The 23508-nt window shown below is 40.8% G+C and overlaps 2 protein-coding genes across 4 annotated transcripts; both read right to left on the bottom strand.

Annotated features, from left to right (window-relative positions):
* Positions 1 to 2314: 2314 nt before the first annotated feature.
* LOC124110308 (cytochrome P450 3A13-like) lies at positions 2315 to 13115 on the bottom strand. The gene is made up of 14 exons (XM_046469572.2): positions 12961 to 13115; positions 12346 to 12433; positions 11829 to 11881; positions 10746 to 10842; positions 10305 to 10418; positions 9745 to 9833; positions 9065 to 9216; positions 8790 to 8926; positions 7305 to 7401; positions 6209 to 6366; positions 5775 to 5863; positions 4717 to 4854; positions 4121 to 4271; positions 2315 to 3512 (listed from the first exon to the last, which is right to left on the bottom strand). Exons 1-14 carry the CDS (start codon positions 13032 to 13034, stop codon positions 3432 to 3434), a joined length of 1518 nt encoding a protein of 505 aa, XP_046325528.1. The 5' UTR covers positions 13035 to 13115; the 3' UTR covers positions 2315 to 3431.
* Positions 13116 to 17927: 4812 nt separating this feature from the next.
* LOC124110287 (cytochrome P450 3A29-like) lies at positions 17928 to 23259 on the bottom strand. 3 transcript variants are annotated; one of them, XR_007218322.1, is made up of 4 exons: positions 21829 to 21908; positions 21397 to 21485; positions 20309 to 20446; positions 17928 to 19547 (listed from the first exon to the last, which is right to left on the bottom strand). XR_007218322.1 is itself a non-coding variant. In XM_048384041.1 (4 exons), exons 1-4 carry the CDS (start codon positions 23164 to 23166, stop codon positions 19451 to 19453), a joined length of 366 nt encoding a protein of 121 aa, XP_048239998.1. In that variant the 5' UTR covers positions 23167 to 23259; the 3' UTR covers positions 17928 to 19450. The 3 variants fall into 3 exon arrangements, 1 of the variants encoding a protein (XP_048239998.1); XM_048384041.1 differs by lacking the exon at positions 21829 to 21908 and adding an exon at positions 23125 to 23259; XR_006857244.2 differs by lacking the exons at positions 21397 to 21485; positions 21829 to 21908 and adding an exon at positions 23125 to 23254 and having other exon boundaries at positions 17929 to 19547.
* Between the last annotated feature and the right edge of the window lie 249 nt (positions 23260 to 23508).

Raw genomic sequence — 23508 nt, 5'->3', positions numbered from 1 at the left:
TATTTTGTGTTTGTCTGCTCGTTTTACACATCATTGAGACAAAAGTATATTCCTTTAAGATTTTATAACAATCCATGTATTAATACCTTTAGCAAAAGCTCTTAAATATACACTCAGAAATGTAGCTAAGTATGAGGAGGAAGCTCTATTACTACGTACAGAGACCAAATATCGTACCCTAAGTATTGTTTTTAATGTAAATTGCCTCAACTGTGTGTTACTATATACAACTGAAATGTACATGGGCCTATGTCCTCCCATACATGAATAAAACATAAGAGGTGAATTGCTTTAATTTGTCGCAATATCTTGTGGATATCTCGGGGCGATGTGGCGATGGCCACTCTCTGTCACCATAATTTCCATACACACCGCCCACAGGTCCAGAAACAGACTCAAATAACGACGTCCACAAGCCCGAATGTACCTGTGTAAAATCCTGTGAGTTGTTGATTTAAATCGTCAAGCTACCACAACACATCCATTCTAGTGCATAACGTACAGAAGCCCACTGTCTATCTAGTGTTCGCTCCAAAAGGTTAACCTGCTTAATCACAGGGCCATGCGAAGGTCTGAAACTAGGTTGTTTACGCAGTTACAACCTTGATCTAATTTTTTAACTCCTTGTGCAGCATGATGATTTGTCGTCTACTATTTTGAAATAAGAGGGGTGGCTGAAATGTTATGAGCCTAACTACGAAGGAAGTATAGTATCCCCTAAACGTTTCCATGTATTAAATAAAGGATCAACACGCCTGGAAGGCTTTGGTTGACAAACACAAGGGTGAAGTAAAAATTCCCCGCCCGGAGTGTTTATTTCTTAAAAGCATCTGCAGCCTATTTGTCATTTAATTCTGCACATTTCTTTAACTTAAAATTGTAATGTGTGTCGTATGGATTGTGTTGAAATGCAAGATAAATCTCTGGTAAGTGAGGCTCACTGCTTTATGACGGGGGTCATGCAAAAGGATCTGGAACTAGGTTGTGATCGTGCGTGTATACTCATTGTTTACCCGAAGTGCACCATGACGTGCAGATTTTTGCGTCGGGCTGAAGATAACGATTATGGCTGAAACCAAAAGCTGTATTTTAAAAAAATTTGAATTGTAGTCTGCAATAAAATAAATTGAAAAAAACAATGTAATTTGGGGGGGGGGGGGGGGGGGGGGGGGGGGGCACCAATGCTGTTTCTTCCGTAGTCTGAAGAATAAAATTGGTCCACTCACTAGGCAACAAACACGAAGGATGCAGGATCAAATTGACTGGGCATTCTCTGGACACGCTATCATCAGTTATCCCCAACAGAAAGCGCTAACTCTAAAAGCCCTCCATGCGGGTAAAGCCTCACCTGTACGGGACGATGCTCCTTTCTTTAACACTCTTAAGAGGTGGTCAGCGGAGTTAAAGAGTGAAGAGAGAGCCTCGAAGATGAACCAACATCAGGAAGCCCTTCAACTATCACCACAGAGGAAAATGTTGATAAAATACATGACATGATCATGGTAGATCGAGTTCAGAAAATTCTGAAAAATGAACTTTAAACAGATTTCAACACGCTCGGTTGTAAGGCTTCTTACTCCGATCCGGGTTCATTATCTCTCGTGAGAATATATTATCGGTTCAGTCGATTTTGTTATGCGATTTCTAACCATGTATGAGTTCTTTGGCTCACTACTATCAGCCAGAGACAACACTACAATCAAGGCATTCTGACCACTCCTCCGAAGATGGAAAAATCTGTTCCATCAGTATCAAGGTGACCAAAGTTGAAAGTAGGAAACATCACTGAAGGTGTGTTGTTCCACCAGGACAATGCACATGTTCACAAGTCTGTTGTCACCAGAGCTGCAATGCATGTCTGTGGCTTTGAACTGATTGAACGTCCTCCTTATTCACCAGAGTTGGCACCGTCAGATTTCCACCTCTTCCCAAGCTGGAAGGACTGAGTTAAACTTTAACGTCGCATGGGTATATTTCAGCCATATATCGACGTGTACCTTGAAGGAAGAACTGTCTGTCAAGCAATATGCAAATGATGATGACAGTCATTGGTTCAGGGGTGCAGTTCACCCTCCCTATTTGATGCAAAACAATCATATTACCAAACAATTGTGACATGTTCCCAACAAAAATAACAATTAATTGACTTTTTTGCTGTCAAACGTGCATTCGTAATTTTCATTCCATTTTAAGTGAATCACCATTGTCTAGAACACTATCAACACTTGAACTATCCAGTCTCTGTCATTGGTTGCTAGCTTGCAACTATGTTATTTTATTTATATATCATTTGTGTGGATAATGAACACAAAACTTATGCATTGTTAAGTTTATTCAGCGTATTTTAATACAGATATATACAAATTTATCAAATATATAGTATTTAAAAAGAACTTAAAGCAAATTAACAAAGAAAAGTAGACTGATTTGAAACAATTTCCTGTGACTAAAACGAATATTGAGAACTATATTGATACTTTATTGGTGAAAAACGTAATATATTCTTTACAGTTTTGGACAAATGTCACTCTATTCACAAATTATACCGGGGCATCAAAATATTCTTGGAACCAGAAAAGGATCTGGCATGTGTACACATGAAGCTGTCGATGATTCATTTTGGGTCACGAGTTGCCAAGTCGCCTTAGGTACCTCAATTCACTGCGCAATATTGCGCGCCCTAGGGTGCCAAATATCCATGCTGGTGGGCTTCAATCCCAGCTTCGCCTTGACGACGTTTCTCTGTTTTGTCAGGATCATACCTGTGCTTGTGGGTTTCACGTGGCGAACGCTTGACGCCTGCAACACTTCGAGATTTTCTCCCATAACATGTTGAAACGCGGTAATATTATTGAAATACTTTTCACAGCTGGGTTAAACCAAACGCATAATATGCACATGTATATAGGGGTCAGGGTGGCCCAGTCGTCTAAGCCGCCGCAATTCGCTGTGCAGAGTTGCTTTCCTTCGGCACGCCAGAAACCTATTATTTTGGATTCGATTCCCGGTTCGCCCCGATTATGTTTCTAGGTTTGTCAGCACCATATCCATACTCGTGGGTTTCCCCGAAGTGGTTATCGTCTGAGACCTGCAACACTTTGGGCTTTCCTCCCTCATTTAGCTGACACGCTACAATATAACTGTAATTCTGTTAAAAGCGGCGTTAAACCCAACTCACTCTCTCATATATACATTGAAAATACCAAGAAACTGCTTCCTACAGATTACTGACATGATAAAATAGCATTGCTTTTCATTTCCAACAAAATTTTAAACATCATGTTGAGGAATTCACATGATACTTCCCAATGATATATGATTAGAAGGCGTAAAACAAAAGTTAGTGATTGTTTTTTATGGTATTAATATGTAAATATCGTGTAAGTATATTTCGACACACTCTGTGAATTGTTGGTACTTCTCCGCAGCCTTCAACATCTTGGAGACACTTTCAACATGATGTCCTCTTTGGTTTGAAGAATGTTTGGATTCCGAGCAAACGTCAAAACATCCTGTGAACAAACCACGACATTGTGAAATGAATGGGAGTGTGCGCTGCTACCTAATCAGGAGCAGGAAGGGTGAACTACCTTCAGAAACAAGCTATCCTTATTCCATCATACAGGTGACTGTTCTCAACCAACAATGATCAGTGCTGGTATTTTGTTTTGCCTTTCTCATTATACATTTGACACAGCATAACCAAAATTTCAAATAGATGTTGTCAAAAACGAAAATAGAATTGCATTCTCTCGAAGGTGTTGTCTGTATGGCGAACTTGCCCATGTTAAATGTTATGTCGAATGGAAGTTGTCGATAACATGGATGTTGTATGATAACCCTGACGCTGTATGTTATTCCAGAACTATGATAACCCAGACCACGTGAAGTGATGTGTTTCATTTCTGTTTCATTTGTGTGATGTGAATTTTGTTTTCTGCACCGGTTAGGTGATTGTAAATATTTTTGCTGTACCCCTTCACGCCAAACATGTATATCTTGGAAAGGAGGAACTAGTCATTTGTTTCTGAATATCCAGAACCACCTCTCAAGAAGTGGACCCCTTATTGGAAGAGGATGATGGGCATGGTGGTGACAAATGTTTATAAAAGAATCCTACCGGTGTGTCGGGTAAGCGTTCAAACTTCACACTCCTCAGAACGTTAGCCAAGGCTACTTTAACCTCAACCAGAGCTAGCCGCATCCCAATACAGATCCTTGGGCCAGATCCGAATGCTTGGAAGGAAATAGTTTTGGCTTGTTCTTCATGCCTGAAAGACAATTTCTTGACATCACTCAAATATCATATTACAATCTGTTATGTACAAGTCAACGTTTCGAACACATGAACGTTAATGTGCTGATGTCTGTGTGTGCTACTGTCACATCAAACGGAATGTAGTGTGTGAGTGAGATTCAGGCCGCTTTGAACAGTATTCCAGTTATATCAGGACGTGTCAGCTTGATGTAGGAGGTGAGGTTAAATTGGGTTTAACGTCGCGTACAATATTATTGCACTGATATAGCGACCAGCCCCTTAATGCGAACTACCGCGATTAGACGACTGGTCCACCTTTTATCCCAAAATAGATGGTAAGTTGATTGAACACCGATCTAATATTCTGGAATTGGGTGGTATTTTCTACCCGTATTTTCAGAAACATTTTTTGTGTGTAAATAACCAACAAGTTGAATATCAAGAGGTCAGCCCCATACCTTTCTGGCCTGAAGGAATCAGGATCCTCGTAGAGCTGAGGGTCTCTGTGTATTGCCATCACGGGAATAAAGATAGATTGACCCTTAGAGAGAGTTAAGCCCTTGATTTGAATTGTCTCAGAAGAAACTCGGTTGAGCCTGCAATAGAGTGATAGTTTGGGAAAGTATGACGTGATATTGTAAACTGTTCTTCAACTGTTGTTCTGGAATAAAGTTTAATATGTTGTGTTATCATGCAATCGGTTAACGATTTGGTTTATAGTATTACAGTTGGTAGCTATAACACATCATCCGTGCATATTTGACTTTTTAACTCTTTTTCGCCAAACAATGACAGCACCACAGACAAAGGACAACCATTCAACTATATTGGTGTAAAATTAGAAGACGAGAGCCTGGTATCATTGAGAGGTAACACTCACCCAATATTATTTTTCTGGAAATATACGTCAAGGGCAGAGAGTAACCAGTCTCGTTTACACGACTAAACTGTTTCCATTACACATAAAAGACACACAGCAGTGAAAGTCAGTGATGACACCAGGTGTTCGCGAAAAGGGAGAGCTTCTTTTCCCCGGCCTTAGAAATAGGCATACTGAATCTAACTACTGGTCTTGGGTGTATCTACAGCTCGGGCGTATTCAAGTATATGTCAATTGTGCTTTACATTCAATAATAATTCATTTGTAATGCCATCCAGCTCAAACATTGTATCTTTGATTTTTGTTGTTTATCGCCAAACTAATTAATATTCCAGCTATATGACAACGGGCTGTAAATAATCATGTCTTGACAATCAATATTGTGATATTGTGTGCAATGAACCACGCAGTAGTGGTACGATGACACGCACTGCACCAAGTCACCAAACCTGAGCTCCTGATCTATTTGGTCACCTCTTACGACCATTGTAGGTTGCCGGGGACTTATTCTACCGCAAAATCCCCTATTCCAACTAGTTGCTCTACATGTTAGTCGCATTATGCCACACACGTGAAGTATAATACTGGCTATGGTATTTTGCCTTGATATCCCAATAGTCAAACCTGTTAACTTACACAAAACCCGGTGGGTAGAGTCGAAGCGTCTCAGTGATGACGTTGTCCATATACTTCAGTTTCCCAATGTTGTCGTAGTTCGGTTCCTCCTGGAGACAAAAACATCAAGAATGTTAATGCGTCGTTGAGGAAAAAAGTGCTTATATCGCATGAGTCGCTTGTTGCAGAGGAGAGTAGTAGTGTACATTGTAGAAGTGTGTAAGGACTCTGAATCAACTCTTACAAGTTAGAACCACAATAAGATGTAACTAGTTATAATTATGTGTACGTTTATTCTATGATGTACCTCAGTCAAACAGTTAATGATTCCTCTAATTACATAGGGACAATGCTTCCCACAGACCACAAGCCATAACTTTAAGAACGAAACTGAAAACAGTCCGAGAAGGTCTTACCATTTCTAAGGCATCTTTAATAATTAAATAGTTACTAACATTTCCCAATATTTCTTTGATTTCATTGTACGCCTTCTCCTGTACATCCGGGTTCTTGGCCAGGTTGTAGGCCGTGTAGGAAAGGGTTGACCCGGTAGTGTCGTAACCAGCGATAAAGAACAGTATGCACTGAGCAACTATCTCTTCCTCCGATAGATCTGAAGTGAAAACACATGTCTTTCATTTCAACATTGTATTGCCGTGTACAGAGAGTATGTAGTTTGATTTAGTGTATCATATATATGAAGGTTTTATACATATCCTTTGGGACACTCACATAATTTTACATTTTTAGCGTTTCTTTACCAAATAACAACATTGTTAAATGTATATCTATAGACATGTCAATAATTTAGTTATGCTTATATGGTGTATACATTAACCATGTTCTCTCCTTTTGTTATTCTCGCTATGTAGAAAGCCAAAGGAGGAGGAATACTCGGTGTGTTCTTATACCCCAGTTAGCAGTTTTCACGTTACGTGGGAGCGTTATTTATCTTATGTGAGCAAACAAGTGTTCATGTCACTGCCCGCATCGAATTTCGAAATTCCCCAACATAAGTTATCGTTGTTTATGCACCACGTTTTGCTTCAATAATATATACCCTGTAACCTGAAGTCAAATATAGTGAGAACAAATAACTTGGGGTAATGACCTGACGCACAATGCATGTGTTCCTGACTTGACAGATGTCTCGACCAGGCAAAACAGTAATTGAATATATGAATGAGTGAGTGAGTGAGTGAGTTGGGTTTAACGCCGCTTTTAACAATATTCCAGTTACATCGCGGCGTGTCAGCTTAATGTGGGAGGAAAGCCCGAAGTGATGCAGGTCTCAGACGTTTACCACTTCGGTTAAACCCACGAGCACGGGTATGGTGCTGACAAACCTAGAAACATGATCGGGGCGAACCGGGATTCGAACCCACAATCATAGGTTTCTGGCGTGCCCAAGGGACGCAATTCTGCACAGCGAATCGCGGCGCCTTAGACGACTGGGCCACCCGTGCCCCCGAATATATGAATGTGATAGCCCTCACTGTTGGGATACAATGACACACACGGGGTCAATTTTGCCCTAAGTTGCCTACTTACGCCTGGCTGAATGTTTGACTGTTTCACCATTGGCGTTTTCTCCAGGCCCCTCCTCTGTCGAAGCGTCCATCATGAGTTGTAGGAAGTCTGGTCTCGGCTACAAATATCATATTTTAAAAAACCCTGACTTAGTATCTGTTATACGAATTAGAAAATACATTGGTATTAGTATTATATTGGCATTAATATGTACACACTCTATGCTGAAATAATATGCACCCATATGCAATAACCCTTTTAGAAGCTACATCAATTCTTATAATGATGAGTACTCTAATGGCCAGCCAGCCACGCATCCGTACACCTCAGGCCTTACTGTACACACACCATACACCACACACTACACTCCCTACTGACACCGACAGACAGATACATATAGACACAAATAGACACACCACACATGCAGACAGACACATACCTCCAAATACCCCTAAATGACAGACAATACAAACCACAACACATGCACCACACATGCACCCACCCCACAGGCAGACACCCGCACAGACAGGTTCAAATTACCCCTAATGACACGCGCTATACACAGACACAGACCACACAGACAGGCTTACACGACAGACCACACACAGGAACAGACAGACACACAGACACACAGACACACACACTCAGATAAAAACCACACACAGAGGCAGACAGACAGATAAACATCACACACTCAGAAAAACACCACACACAGAGGCACACATCACACAAACAGACACACATCCCTCCCCTACTGACACACCTTACACACCACAAACACATACAACTATCCACAACGCAGACAGACACGCACTGCACGCAGACAAGCAGACACCCGTCGCCCCTTGTGACATACACACATATGGATTTACACCTCAGACACACACCACACATAAGACACAGAGCTCGAGAATACGCATTAAATAAACTGAAATATATACGCAAACAAAGCAAATCCTACCGTATCAAATACGCAACAAAAACTATGAATACGCCGATGAAATAAAAATAATGCGTACACAACAACTATTAAATAAAAGGATTGCGTATATTACAACAGTTAGCAAAATGATTGTGTGACAGCTGATCGCGAAATTATTTAGCTGGCAGTTACATTCGTAAAAGCTTCTGCGACAAACGTACTGAAAGATTCCTACTGAAAAAGAACATCGTGCCTAGTCAATGTACATGTTGTATCTTAATCTGTCGCTGATTGATACTTAAAAAAATAGCGCCTTTTTATGCAATGCTAGGTTTTAGCAACAAAAATAGTTTCCTGGAGAGTGAGCCGCAAGCAGACACAGAAGGATATACTAATATGTATATATTTAATGAATTGCAGGGATTGTTACAAAAGATGGGTCTAAGTTAAAATACCCGAATGTCAAGAAACCGGTGGGTAAAAAAATAGAAAACCCTCTGGAAATTGTGTATACCCACTCAAAATCAAACCCTTGGCTCAGCACAGACACCACACACATATAAAATTAAGTGTTTATATCATACCTCTTGCCGGCGTGCTGTCTCATTCCGCCGCTGTTCAATCAGTTCCGCTGTGATCTTTTCAAAGAAGGTAACTACTTTTCGTGGAAATATTCCCAAGCCAAGATTAATGAAGATTGGTTCAAGTATTGGAACAACATCTACAAACACAAACGACCTTCAGTTGGAAACTTAGAATAACAAAACAAATACATGCACTTATGTAAAATGATTTGGGGTTGTATCATGAAGAGAAGTTACTTTAGCAGGCCTGATAAGTCAGTTCCTTTGTAACTCACTTGACAATGTTGCGAGTGCTTGGGCCAGTTTTGTTGGTGCGAATAGCATCTTAGCATGAGCAACAAAAGGGTCGTTGAAATCATTTTGAGAATCGATCTTAATCCCAAAGGCAGTTTGTGCAATCACGTCCATGGCGTAAGATCCAAAGTATCTAAAACGAGATCAAATCAAAATATTAATGTAATTTGAACATGTTGTCAGTTTGTCCTTCTTAAGTTATACAGAATACAGAACAGACCTTTAGTTTTTCATCATCGGGACGCTAATGCAGCTGTTTATGTCTCATTAGAATATTATACACTTAAATATTTTACTTCAATGACATAAATGGGCAAGTGAGCCTCTACCGGTGGAGAACCCAGGTTAGAATTCGTCCCCAGCAATATTTGTCTTTCACAAGAAATCGAGTGGTCGAATTAGTATGAGCTGTATGAGCAACGAACCAGGGATGCAGGGTGGTATGCTATTCCACGTTTTATTCGAATCTTATATGTGGTTGTGGATATCGTCCTGTCCTGTATCCACACAGGGATTCAACACGGGAAATATTTCAAATATTTGCAAACAAATCGAGGATGTGGGCAGATACTCCTTTTGGTGGCACAAGGATGAATCATGGGGAATTGTATGATACACTTGTGTGATGTGACAACAAATACCACAACAACAAAGTACTCACTGTTTCATATTAAACCTGTGATTTACCCCCCTGTCTTTTGAGAAGTTAGTGGTTAGAGTCTTCGCACAATCGTTGATTGGTCCGCACATCTAAGTACCGAAGAGAAAACTAATTTATGCAATGCTTATCAATGAGCCATACTCGCTGTCACAAAGTGTAACAATTCACCTCCTTGGTTCGGTGGATAGAACGTCTGCACGGAAGGTCAGTTGATTCATCCGCTCGTCGTGTCATACCGAAATACGGTATTATAATGGCACACAATGCCTGGCAACAAATACTGGTAGCCCCGGAGGCAGTAACCCCGGAGGCGTGCACGCACGTTGTAATATTAGTGAAATAATCGCGAACTTTAACCCCATTCCACCTCACCTCACCAAATGTCATAAAGTTCAAAGGCTTAAGATTTTATTGTATATGCTATGGTTGTTTCTTTACTTATACGTTTTTTATTCCTTTTTCAAAAAAGATAAAAATGATAATGATGTTATATATTTGAAATACTCATACTTATACGAAACTCACTCACTCCTCAATACAGAAACGATGAGAGTACTCACCCGCCTCAGTTTGACGCCAGTGAAAGTTGGGGTCATGATATTTCTCACTCTCTTCCAGGTATCATCCTCCAGTGCAAACAGTGCTAAACTAAACGGGTAGGGTAATGGAAATTTCTGAAAACAGAACATGACAGAAACAGTTGAACAGACATACATGTAAGTGATAAACAAAAATGGAGGTTTATCTTCATTTGTGTGATTACACCATCTCCACAATAATTGATTTCGCATCCATTTTTCGGGGTTAATAGCAGTTGGCGAAAATCCCGTGAAGTTTCCTCGTTTCCGAGTTAGAATTGTTCTTGAAGCAGTTACCATGGTCATAAACAGCTTAGGCATGCTGATATGGTCAGTGTTTTTTTAGGATGAAGTTATCACATCAGTGACATTATTGGTTTCAATGGAGCTTCAACATAACTAACAAAAGAACATATTGCTTACCCGCCGGTTTCTAAAATTGTCAAAACTCTTGACGAAAACCTCCTTCAGAATTTCAAGATCAGTGATTACATAGGCGGGTTGTCTTCCCAAGAAGATCCTACAGAACAAAAACATCAAACTCAATTGGATAACATAGTTCATGTGATATCGCTGCATTGTGAATTCAAACAATATAGTTACACAGAAGATGGTATATACGAGGGCTGGTTAAGACTTCTCATATCGATAATGAACCTTTTAATTCCAGTCAGGAAGAGGTCTCCTGACGCCACCCTGAAAACCGATTAACGGCAGCTTTGATGTCATCGTTGTCGTCATAGCGCTTTCAACGAAGGTGTCCTTTCAGTTTAGGAAACAGGTGGAAAATCACTTGGTGCCAGGTCTGGCTAGTATAGCGGGTGGGGAAACTCTTCGAACCCACACTGTCGTGCAACAGCCTTTTGCAAGTACAGAGGTGTGAAAAGAAGGTGTCTCATGCAGTAATAGAACTCCAGCAGTCAACCCATGCTTGTCGCAGAAGGCAACTCACGGGGACGGGTGGTCAGGTTCGTTGATTCGGTTAATGCATGTCATCGTTTTCCAATTGCATAAATCGATGCTCATGATGCCTGTCGCTGGCTTTCCAGGCTCGATTCTTTAGTCAGTGAGTTACAATGTCAAATCGGCAATATTACAGCCATTTCGTGACGAGAGAAAGTCAGATATTAATAACAAATATATTTAAATCGATCATTTACAGACCACCTTCACACAGCGGGAATATTGTTGAGGGTGGTGTAAACAAACAAACACACAAAGTATTGGTAACTAGTAGTTCTGTTGCAGTGAGTGAGTGAGTTGGGTTTAACGCCGCTTTTAACAGTATTACAGTCATATCGCGACGTGTCAGCTTAATGTGGGAGGAAAGCCCAAAGTGATGCAGGTCTCAGACGTTTACCACTTCGGTGAATCCGGGATTCGAACCCACAATCATAGGTTTCTGACGTGCCCAAGGGACAGCGAATCGCGGCGCCTTAGACGACTGGGCCACCCGTGCCACCCACTTGTGTTGCAAGTTGGTGATATACATATTCTTGAACATACCCATATACGCTTCCATATTTCTGGCACCAGTCGTATAAATCATTTTGGAAACCCTGTAAAAAAAAGAGAATATATCTGCTGCAATATTTAATTTTGTCACTATCTTCACATTATAATTAATTTCCGTCACACAAATAGCATCATTTACCTCATCCACCACATCAAGGTTAAGATCATCGATGTAAGAAAAAAAACGGGAATATATGGTACAAGTCAAAAATAGGGGATTACATTATACATTATTTGGGTTACTGATACGTCAAATTTGGAAATGTCCTCCAAATATTTGTCTTTTAAGACAGCGCTGAACAAGGCTCTTTGTACAAAGTGCATACTGAACTGCACTTAACAATATAGACACCAATGGCTGGAGCTGCTGGTGTATTGTTTGACATAAAGGGAAAGATGGCAACACTATTTTGAAGCCTGAATAGAAGTCTACCCTCTCTGGTATAACAACTGGGACTCGTAGATTCGTTCCGAGATATGTGATTTATATGAGTATGATAGAACCTACAACATCAAAGCTGTTCCCAACAAAAGGGTATGGTGCTGGCCCCGGAATGTCCCGTTTCTTGAAGTAATTGTGGTTCCATGTTCCATATCTGTCGAACATAATGTGACAATTAGCACATGGTTGAAGCAGATATCCATTGTTTGAGACCAGGGGAGTCGCTATTTTAAAACAATTGACTTAAATGATGCATCGAGTTCAAGGAGATCGAGTAAACGAAGTTTCACAGAATTTGTTAGTTGTTAGAACGTTATCCATGAACAGAGTTTTATGCCACTTTAAACGATCATTCCAGCCTCATATTTATAGGCCCCCGTCCTGCAGCATAGTGCTTAGATAAACAACAAACACGACGCTTGGCCAACAGGATATTTCAGGAGAACATTAGGAATAAGCTTCACACCTTGATTCGTGGGGAATCAACGTGGAGACCAGGTGAAAACGTTCTGCCGCGCCCTACAGAACCCGCATGTACGTTTCTCTAGGTCAACTATAGGACTCTTCTAAAATTAAGTTTTAGTTACACACCATTGCATTTTGTTTTAGGATATCATTGAAACTTGATGGTAAGTGTTATGATTGCAATAGTATGTATATACACATCAACTGTCCACTTACATGTATGTGAGCACAAACGCCGCCAAGGCCAGAAGGTAATATAACGGGACGTCCACTAGCCCCAAGATCTCCATGTTGGTGTTGTCAAATGCTCCCAATGCAGCCAGGGACGTGTGTTATTTATTGTGCAAACGAGCCACGTGATCTAAAAGTGCAGAAAGTTATCTTGCCCCGCTAGCGGCGACCTTTCTTTTGTACGATTGCACTGCATGTGCCTCGATGGCCCCGAAATGAGGTTATAGGGGGAGTTTTTAGGTTTGTTCGTGATCCTGGTTAATCAATGCATATGCACGTATCTTTACAAATGACAAACATGTATCTATGGAGTGACATTGTAAGTTTAAGAACTTGTGCAATATTTACTTTTGTGTATTATTTCATGTTTTCATATCCCTTTCGTACAACCGACTGAGAGATGTTGTATGAGTATGGAAAGGGGTTCGTTGATACGGGCGTCGGGATAGCCTTGCACTTAAAGCAATGACTTGACCCTGAAGACCCTCATCGACCACAACTACTAGACTGCCCACAGCCCGAGAGTCACTAAATGTTATCGTCATAAAACCTTGCATTAAATGTCTTGACTTAGGTCTTACTGGTACTTGAAACAACATAATAACATCTCATTTATATTAGTGTAAATATGTACCCACAATGAATGTGTGGATGTTATCAAATAGTTTGTACCTTACAATTACTAACTCCTACAAAGTTTCTTGTATCAAACCATATTGTATACTGCATCGTTTATCAAGCACGGCTCTCACTCACATAAGGTGTTTGCTATTCTTGGACATTCAACCGTGAGATACAAAACATCTAAGCACATCTCAATACATAGATTTCCCTCGCATTTCAAGTTGTAGCAATATCACGAGAGGTACGTGAGAATAATATGTGTCCCGCGTTTGGTTTTATACCACGAGACGGAGGCGAGTGATATGTAGCTAGCGAGGGGTGCATAAAATCACATGTACCCCGAATGATACTGCTGTAACAAATTTTTCTGACAAACATGTGTTAATCTGACATTAATATTGCTGACATTTATAGGAAACGGCTGTTTGATTGAGCTGCGTTTAACTTGTGACTGTGTCACGTGACGTTCAAGACTCGGAAAAGACGTCTTCTTCCTTCGAAGTGGGGTATTACGGATATATGAGATATATATGTATGTACTGAACAAATTGCAGGTGTACATTAATGTATTTAAATAGATTGCAGGTGTACATTGATGTACTGAAATAGATTGCAGGTGTACATTAAGGTACTGAAATAGATTGCAGGTGTACAATTATGTATTGAAATAAAATGCAGGTGTACATTAATCAACTGAATTAAATTTCAGATATCTATTCATGTACAGTAATTACGCTTTGGTTTGGGATGTCTGCTTTACATTACTTAAAACATGATATATTTAGAGCAAGTATCGTGCACCCTGGAACTATTTCCATGATAATCAAAACGGGATTCAAATTCAAGAATGTTTGCTCACTTGCGAGCATTTGTTCTCGCCCCCCATAGTGTTATTCTATGTCTGTTGTCAAAGTGACGAAGCTCAACGACTTGTGCCTCTTTGGGCGTTTTCCCGCATCAAATTACCACTCCGTGATCAAAATTATATACTCTTAAAAAAGGTGTAAAATTCGCTAACATAACCACGATTCCAACGCCAATTCTGTCGATATCCCGAGGTCAGTACACACCGGCTCTGCTTGTCCGTCTCATGGTACCTGAACCATTCCTTGAACCGTTCTCCCTTACTGTAATGATATAGCCCTAAATAAAGGAAGTCTAGATATTTCCCAGGTTTTGAATCGCCCATCTCACCGGGGCTCTTTTGCAGTTTATATGTAGTTGCCTGTTTCTATCCCAATTGCATATTTTCAAAGCGTGAGTCCATGGCTCTTTCATCAGTTCAGTGTAGCTTAAATTCGCTACTGGTATCTGGTATTCTGTTATACAGGCCCTGACACAAATTTAATATCCAATGCAGCCCATGCAAATCTGTTATAGCTGGCGAGTCTAGATTACCGCAGGTTCTGGGATTTTTTTAATTATATTGTATTATAGTCGGAAATATTTACACATCTGAAACTAGATGCTGGTCCCCGTGAGACGCGAAACAACACCTCTGACAGCCCGTCTAGCTTTGAGACATGCGGGGTCCGCACTGTCTGGTCAGATATCCTTCGCAATCCTGGAATTGCAAGTGGCGTAGCTGCACAAACAGTCTTCGGCAGATGTTGGTAACTCGGCGTCGGCTTGACCTGGGTCGCCTTTGGTGATACCAAAAAGGTTAGAAATGGTGCTATGGGACACATGCCTATACCCTGGCTGCAACTAACTGCAATTTTCTTGCTTCAAATCAACAGACAACGCTGTTCCGTCGTGCTTCAGCTAGTCGTGGCATGTCTTCACAGTTTAACAGGTGCTAACATACAATGATGACTGATAACCAGCCCATTTTTCTATTTGTAATACTGAACATACTTGTGCAATGATACGTTTATCATGTGGTTTTAGTTTTCTATCAATGAGATATCACTTTATTGTGATATTGTTACTTCACCCAGAGACCATATTATATGGTCTCTGCTCCACCATATCGCGATATCATTCTATTGCCATACTGTTAGATCGAAATATTGTTGTATCGCGTGACCATATTGGATGATCATCTATTTGCCATGTTGACATATCATGTTATGTCATCGCAATGTTATGTTGTTCTGTTCCTATGTCGTGTCATGGTCTCGTCGTATCGTCGTATCGTGTAGTTTTAATTATCGCGTCGTCATTTTGTGTTATAGCTTTGTCGTTTGTAGCTCTCAAGCAATATCCTATCAGACTGTTGCGATATCATTTGGATATGGGCGATGTGGGGATAGCCAACAGGGCCAAAAACATTTAATTAACAACGTCCCCAAGCCCCAATATCTCTGTGTAAAATCCTGTGAGTTGTTTTTTAAATACCACAACACATCCCTTCTAGCGCATAACGTAAAGAAGGCCACCGACTATCCAGTGTTTGCTCCAAAACGTGTCCTACTTTGAATATAAGTGTGTCTGACTGCTTAATCACAGGGTCATGCAAAGGTCTGAAACTAGGTTGCTTACGCAGATAAGAGGTGGCTGAAAAGATCTGCAAGGTTTTGGTTGAGATACACGAGGGAGAGGTAATCATTCTCCACCCGGAGTGTTAAATTTTTAAAAGCTTCTGGTTTATCGCAGCCAAGTGGCTCACTCTATAGGCAACTTGTACGAAGGTTCCAGGCACGAACCCACTGAAATAAAGTAACATATGTCATTTAATGTTACATTATTCTGCACTTTTCTTTAACTTTCAATTGTGATATGTGTCGCATGCACTGTGTCCAAATGCAAGATAAATCTCTGGTAAGTGTGGCTCACTGCTAAATCCAGGGGATCATGCAAAAGGATCTGGGACCAGGTTGTGACCGTACGTGTATACTCATTGTTTACCCCTAGTGCACCATGACGTGCAGATTTTTGCGTCGGGCTGAAGATAATGATTTTGGCTGAAACCATATGCTGTACTCCTATAAAATATTTGGATTGTAGACTACAATAAAACAAATGAGCCTAAACAATGTCATTTTGTGGCCAACAATGCTTTATCTTCGAGTCTGAAGAATAATAATGGCTCACTCACTAGGCAACAAACACGAAGGATGGAGGATCGAATTGATTGGGCATTCTCTGGACACGCTATCATCAAGTATCTCCAACTGAAAGGGACAACTCTTAAAGCCACCACTCCGGGTATAGCGTTACCTTTACGGACGATGCTCCTTTCATTGACACTCTTAAGAGGTAGTCAGCAGAGTTAAAGAGTGAAGAGAGAGCCTCAAAGATGATCCAACATCAGGAAGCCCTTCAACTATCACCACAGAGGAAAATGTTGATAAAATACATGATACAATCATGGTAGATCGGCTGCTCACCGCACGTCACACAGCCATTACAGTTAGCATCTTTCATGAGAGAGTTCAGAACATTCTGAGAAATACTGAAAAACGGTTTCAACACACTCGGTTGTTAGGGTTCTTACTCCTAAGAGAAAAGATCTGGGTTCATTATCTCTCATGAGAATATATATTGTTTTAAAGCAGGCTCATTCGATTTTGTAAAGCGATTTCTAACCATGTATGAGTTCTTGGGCTCACTACTATCAGCCAAAGACAACAGAATAGTCAAGGTATTCAGACCCCTCCCCCGAAGAAGGCAAAGTCTGTTCCATCAGTTGGCAAATTGATAGCAAGGTGACCAAAGTTGAAAGAAGGAAACATCACTGAAGGTGTGTTGTTCCACCAGGACAATGCACATGTTCACAAGTCTGTTCACCAGAGCTGCAATGCATGACTGTAGCTTTGAACTGAATGAACGTTCTCCTTATTCACTAGATTTGGTACCGTCAGATTTCCACCTCTTCCCAAGCTGGAAGGACTGAGTTAAACTTTAACGTCGCATGGGCATTATTTCAGCCATATATCGACGAGTAACTTGAAGGAAGAAATGTCTGTCAAGCAATATGCAAATGATGATGACATTCATTGGTTCATGGGTGCAGTTCACCCTCCCTTTTTGATGCAAAGTAATCATATTACCAAAGAATTTGTGACATGTTCCCAACAGAAATAACAATTAATTGACTTATATTTTGCTGTCAAACTTACATTCGTAATTTTCATTCCATTTTAAGTGAACCACCATTGTCTAGAAGACTATCGGCACTTGAACTACCCAGTCTCTGTCATTGGTTGCTAGCTTGCAACTATGTTATTTTATTTATACATCATTTGTTTGGATCATGAACACAAAAGTAATGCGTTGTTAAGTTTATTCAGCGCATTCTATTACAGACATATACATATTTATCAAATATATAGTATTTAAAAAGAACTCAAAGCAAATGAACAAAGAAAAATGAATTGATTTGAAACAATTTCCTATGACTAAAACGAATATTGACAACTGTATTGATACTCTACATGACGAATGTTGACAACTATATTGATACTCTATTGGTGAAAGACGTAAAATATTCTTTACAGTTTTGGACAAATGTTATTCACAAGTTATCCCAGGGCATCAAAATATTCTTGGAACCAGAAAAGGATCTGGCATGTGTACACATGAAGTTGTCGTTGACTCATTCTGGGGTCACGGGTTGCCAAGTCGCCTAAGGTACCTCAATTCGCTGTGCAGAGTTGCTTTCTTTCGGCATGCAAGAAACCTATGATTGTGGATTCGATTCCCGGTTCGCCCCGATTGTGTTTCTAGGTTTGTCAGCACCATACCCATACTCATGGGTTTCACCAAAGTGGTAATCGTCTGATTATGAGACCTGCAACACTTTGGGCTTTCCTCCCTCATTTAGCTGACACGCTACATTATAACTGTAATTCCTTTAAAAGCAGCGTTAAACCCAACTCACTCACTCATATATACATTGTGATACCAAGACATCGCTTCCTACAGATTACTGTCATAATAAAATGGCACTGCTTTTCATTTCCAACACAATTTTAAACAACATGCTGAGGAATTCACATGCATGCAAAGATACGTACTTCCAAGTGATATATAATTAGAAGTGGCAAACCAAAAGTTAGTGATTGTTTTTTTATGGTATTGATATGTAAGTATCGTGTAAGTATATTTCGACATATTCTGTGATCTGTTGGTACTTCTCCGAGGCCTTTAACATCTTGGAGACACTTTCAACATGATATCCTCTTTGGTTTCAAGAATGGTTGGATTCCGAGCAAACGTCAAAACATCCTGTGAACAAACCACGACATATGCCATTGTGAAATGAATGAGAGTGTGCGCTGCTACCTAATCAGGAGCAGGAAGGGTGAACTACCTTCAGAAACAAGCTATCCTCATTCCATCATACAGGTGACTGTTCTCCACCAACAATGATCAGTGCTGGTATTTTGTTCTCCTTTCTTGTTATTCATTTGACACAGTGTAACCAAAATTTAAAATAGATGTTGTCAAAAACGAAAATAGAATTGCATTCTCTCGAAGGTGTGGTCTGCATGGCGAACTGGCCCATGTTAAATGTTATGTCGAACTGAAGTTGTCATACGTTTGTACGATAACATGGATGTTGTATGATAACCCTGACGCTGTATGTTATTCCTGAACTATGATAACCCAGACCAAGTGGAGTGATGTGTTTCATTTCTGTTTCATTTGTGTGAAGTCAATTTTGTTTCCTACATCGGTTAGTTGTTTGTAAATATTTTTGCTGTATCTTCATCACGCCATACATATATATCTTGAAAAGGAGGATCTAGTCATATGTTTCTGAATATCCAGAACCACCTCTTAAGTAGTGGACCCCTTATTGGAAGAGGAAGATAGACATGGTGGTGACAAATGTTTATGAAAGAATCCTTGTCCGTGTCGAGTAAGCATTCAAACTTCACAGTCCTCAGAACGTTAGCCAAGGCTACTTTAACCTCAACCAGAGCTGGCGCATCCCAATACAGATCCTTGGGCCAAATCCGAATGCTTGGTAGGAAATAGTTTTGGCTTGTTCTTCATGCCTGAAAGACAATTTCTTGACATCACTCAAATATCATATTACAATCTGTTATGTACAAGTCAACCTTTCGAACACATGAACGTTAATGTAACGTTCTTGTGCGGATGTCTGTGTGTGTTACTGTCACATCAAACGGAATGTAGTGTGTGAGTGAGATTCAGGCCGCTTTGAACAGTATTCCAGTTACATCAGGACGTGTCAGCTTGATGTGGGAGGTGAGATCAAATTGGGTTTAACGTCGCGTGCGTGCGTGCATGCGTGTGTGCGTGCATGCGTGTGTGTGTGTGTGTGTCTGCTAGTAATAGTCCGGACTGAGGCCGATTTATAGTGGTAGCTCACTGAGATACCATGCCGCAGGTTAACATGAATACCCCACTTTGACACAGTTTACTGACTCCGAGCCGACCAGCCCCTTAATGCCGAGCGCAAGACAGGGTAACAACAAGTACCATCTTTTAACGTCTTTTGGTATGATGCGGCACGGGATCGTACCCTGGACCTTCTGCTCTCCGGACATACAAACCAAGAACCATAATCTGGACGAATCGGGATTCGAACCCACGATCATAGTTTTCTGGCAAGCACAGCGAACTACCGCGCTTAGACGACTGGTCCACCCTTTATCCCAAAATAGATGGGAAGTTGATTGAACATCCTCCGTCTAATATTTTGGAATTGGGTGGTATTTTCTACCCGTATTTTCAGAAACAGTTTTTGTAAATAACTACAAAATAGTTGAATATCAAGAGGTCAGCCCCATACCTTTCTGGCCTGAAGGAATCAGGATCCTCGTCGAGCTGAGGGTCTCTGTGTATTGCCATCACGGGAATAAAGATAGATTGACCCTTAGAGAGAGTTAAGCCCTTGATTTGAATTGTCTCAGAAACAACTCGGTTGAGCCTGCAATAGAGAGATAGTTTGGGAAAGCTAGACGTGATGTTGTAATCTGTTCTTCAACTGTTGTTCTGGAATGAAGTTTAATATGTAGTGGCACTCTACAAGCTGCTTACCAATCATAATAATTTGATCATGCAATCGGTTCAAGATTTGTTTTATAGTATTACAGTTGGAAGCTATAACACATAATCCGTGCATATTTGACTTTTTAACCCTTTGGCGCCAAACAATGACAACACCACAGGCAAAGGACAACCATTCAACTATATTGGTGTAAAATTAGAAGACGAGAGCCTGGTATCATTGAGACGTAACACTCACCCAATATTATTTTTCTGGAAATATACGTCAAGGGCAGAGATTAACCAGTCTCGTTTACACGACTTAACTGTTTCCATTACACATAAAAGACACACAGCGGTGAAAGTCAGTGATGACACCAGGTGTTCGCGAAAAGGGAGAGCTTCTTTTCCCCGGCCTTAGAAATAGGCGTACTAAATCTAAATACTGGTCTTGGGTGTATCTACAGCTCGGGCGTATTCAAGTATATGTCAATTGTGCTTTACATTCAATAATAATACATTTGTAATGCCATCCAGCTCAAGCATTGTATCATTGATTTGTGTTGTTTATCGCCAATCAATATTCCAGCTATATGACAGCGGGCTGTAAATAATCAAGTCTTGACAATCAAGAGTGTGATATTGTGTGCAATGAACCACGCAGTAGGGGTACGATGACACGCAATGCACCAAGTCACCAAACCTGAGCTCCTGATCTATTTGGTCACCTCTTACGACCATCGTAGCTTGCCGGGGACTTTTTCTACCCCAGGATCCCCTATTCCAACTAGTCGCTCTACATGTTAGTCCCATCATGCCATACACGGGGAGTATAATACTGGCTTATGATATTTCGCCTTGATATCCCCATAGTCAAACCTGTTAACTTACACAAAACCCGGTGGGTAGAGTCGAAGCGTGTCAACGATGACGTTGTCCAGATACTTCAGTTTCCCAATGTTGTCGTAGTTCGGTTCCTCCTGGAGACAAAAAAAAATCAAGAATGTTAATGCGTCGTTGAGGAAATTGGTGCTTATATCGGTTGAGTCGCCTCTTGCAGAGGAGAGTAGTGGTGTTCATTGTAGAAGGGTATAGGGACTGTGAATCAGCTCCTATAAGTTAGAACCACAATAAGATGTTACTAGTTACACTTCTATGATGTACCTCAGTCAAACATTTAATGATTACTCTGATAACATAGGGACAATGCTTCCCACAAACCACGAGCTGTATCGTCAAGAACGGCAATGAAAACAGCAACAGACCGAGAAGTTCGTTCCATTTCTAATCCAAGGCAACTTCAACAATTAGTGTAATGCTGACATTTCCAAATATTTCTTTGATTCCATTGTACGCCTTCTCCTGTACATCCGGGTTCTTGGCCAGGTTGTAGGCTATGTAGGAAAGGGTTGACTCGGTTGTGTCGTAATCAGCAATAAAGAACAGTATGCACTGAGCAACTATCTCTTCCGTCGATAGATCTGTTAGTGAACATTTATGTCATTCTTTTCAACATTGTATTGTCGTGTACAGAGAGTATGCAGACATTTCTTGTAATATTTCACGTAATATCAGCAAAGTTTGGATTTGATTAATATATTTAATATGTACATACTGTATGCTGAAATAATAGGCTCCCACATGTAATACTAAATGACCCTCTTTAAAGCTACAACAGTCCTTGTAATGATGATTACACTAATGGCCAGCCAGCCAGGCATCCGCACATCTCCCCCTTTATTATACACACACAACACGCCACACACTACACCCCCTAATGACACACACAGACACATACATATCGACCCAGATATACGCACCACATATGCAGACAGACAGACACAGACACCCCTACAGACACACATCACGCTCCGACAGGCTCAAATTACTCCAAATGACACACACATTATACACACAGCCAGACATACATGACACATCACACACAGAGACAGACAGACAAACACAGAGATAAACACACCACACACACACCCAGGCACACATCATACACACAGACACGCACCGCACCCACTATTGACACACCATACACGGTGTATTATGATATATTTAAAGTAAGTATCGTGTATCCTGGAAATATATCCGTGATGATCAAAACGGGATTCAAGGATTGAAGTATTTTTTACTCACTAGCGAGCATTTGTTCTCGCCCCATATTTTGTTTCTAGGTCTTGTGTCTCTTTGGGCGTTTTCCCGCATCAAATTGCCACCCCGTGTTAAAAAATGATATACTCTTATAAAAGGCGGGTGATCCACGTTGAGCCAAGTTACTATTACCAGAAGGCTGCACTGCCGCGCCCTACAGAACTTGCACGAACCTATAAGCCTCTTCTAAAGTTGATTGTTTTTACAAAACAGTGAACTTTGTTTGAGGCTTATAAAAAAGTTTGTTCACAAAGCGTTATAAATGCAATATAATGTATATACATTTGAAGGTGAGCTCAACCCCCGTCTTGGCCAGAAGATACAACGGGACGTCCACTTGCCCCAACATCTCCATGTTGATGACGAGTAAAAGAGCGAAAGAATCCCAACAGGACATGTGTCCTAGTTATTGTGCAAACACGACATGTCAGCCTGACTGTGCATAGTGCAGACAGTTACCTTGCAGGGATAGCGGAGACCTTCCATTCGTATGGATTGCATAACATGCACCTTGAAAGTCCCGAAATGACGTTGTATAGTACGGTTATTGTTGGAGTTTGTTCGTAATCCTGGACAAGGTGAGAGATAACAGCAAATGTATATCAGTGTGTTCAATGCATATACACGGTTCCACCTGACAAACATCTCAGTTTAAGGGGTGACATTGCAAGTTTAAGAAGTTTCGTAATATTTACTTTTATGAATTATGCGTTTATATGTATATCGGACATCGACTCGCACGCACGCACGCATGCACGCACCCACCCACCCACCCACCCACCCACCCCCACCCACCCCCCCACCCCCCCCCCCCCCCCCCCCCCCCCACACACACACACACAC

Source organism: Haliotis rufescens, unplaced genomic scaffold, assembly GCF_023055435.1.
Source record: "Haliotis rufescens isolate VD_foot unplaced genomic scaffold, xgHalRufe1.0.p SCAF_5, whole genome shotgun sequence".
NCBI lineage: Eukaryota > Metazoa > Mollusca > Gastropoda > Lepetellida > Haliotidae > Haliotis > Haliotis rufescens.
The sequence above is the reverse complement of the archived record's forward strand: the minus strand, read 5'-3'. Positions and strand labels throughout refer to the sequence as shown.

Bases quoted from the DNA above. Each gene is read 5' to 3' on its own strand.
- LOC124110308 (XM_046469572.2), bottom strand. From the start codon at position 13,034: ATGGAGATCTTGGGGCTAGTGGACGTCCCGTTATATTACCTTCTGGCC. The intron at 7,402-8,789 runs GTATGATATAAA...TGATATTTGTAG, and splicing joins AGACAGCACGCCGGCAAGAG to CCGAGACCAGACTTCCTACA. The intron at 6,367-7,304 runs GTAAGTAGGCAA...TTTTCACTTCAG, and splicing joins AGTCAAACATTCAGCCAGGC to ATCTATCGGAGGAAGAGATA.
- LOC124110287 (XM_048384041.1), bottom strand. From the start codon at position 23,166: ATGCAATCCATACGAATGGAAGGTCTCCGCTATCCCTGCAAG. The intron at 21,486-23,124 runs GTAACTGTCTGC...TTTTGTCTCCAG, and splicing joins GTCTCCGCTATCCCTGCAAG to GAGGAACCGAACTACGACAA. The intron at 19,548-20,308 runs GTATGGGGCTGA...ATTGTCTTTCAG, and splicing joins GATTCCTTCAGGCCAGAAAG to GCATGAAGAACAAGCCAAAA.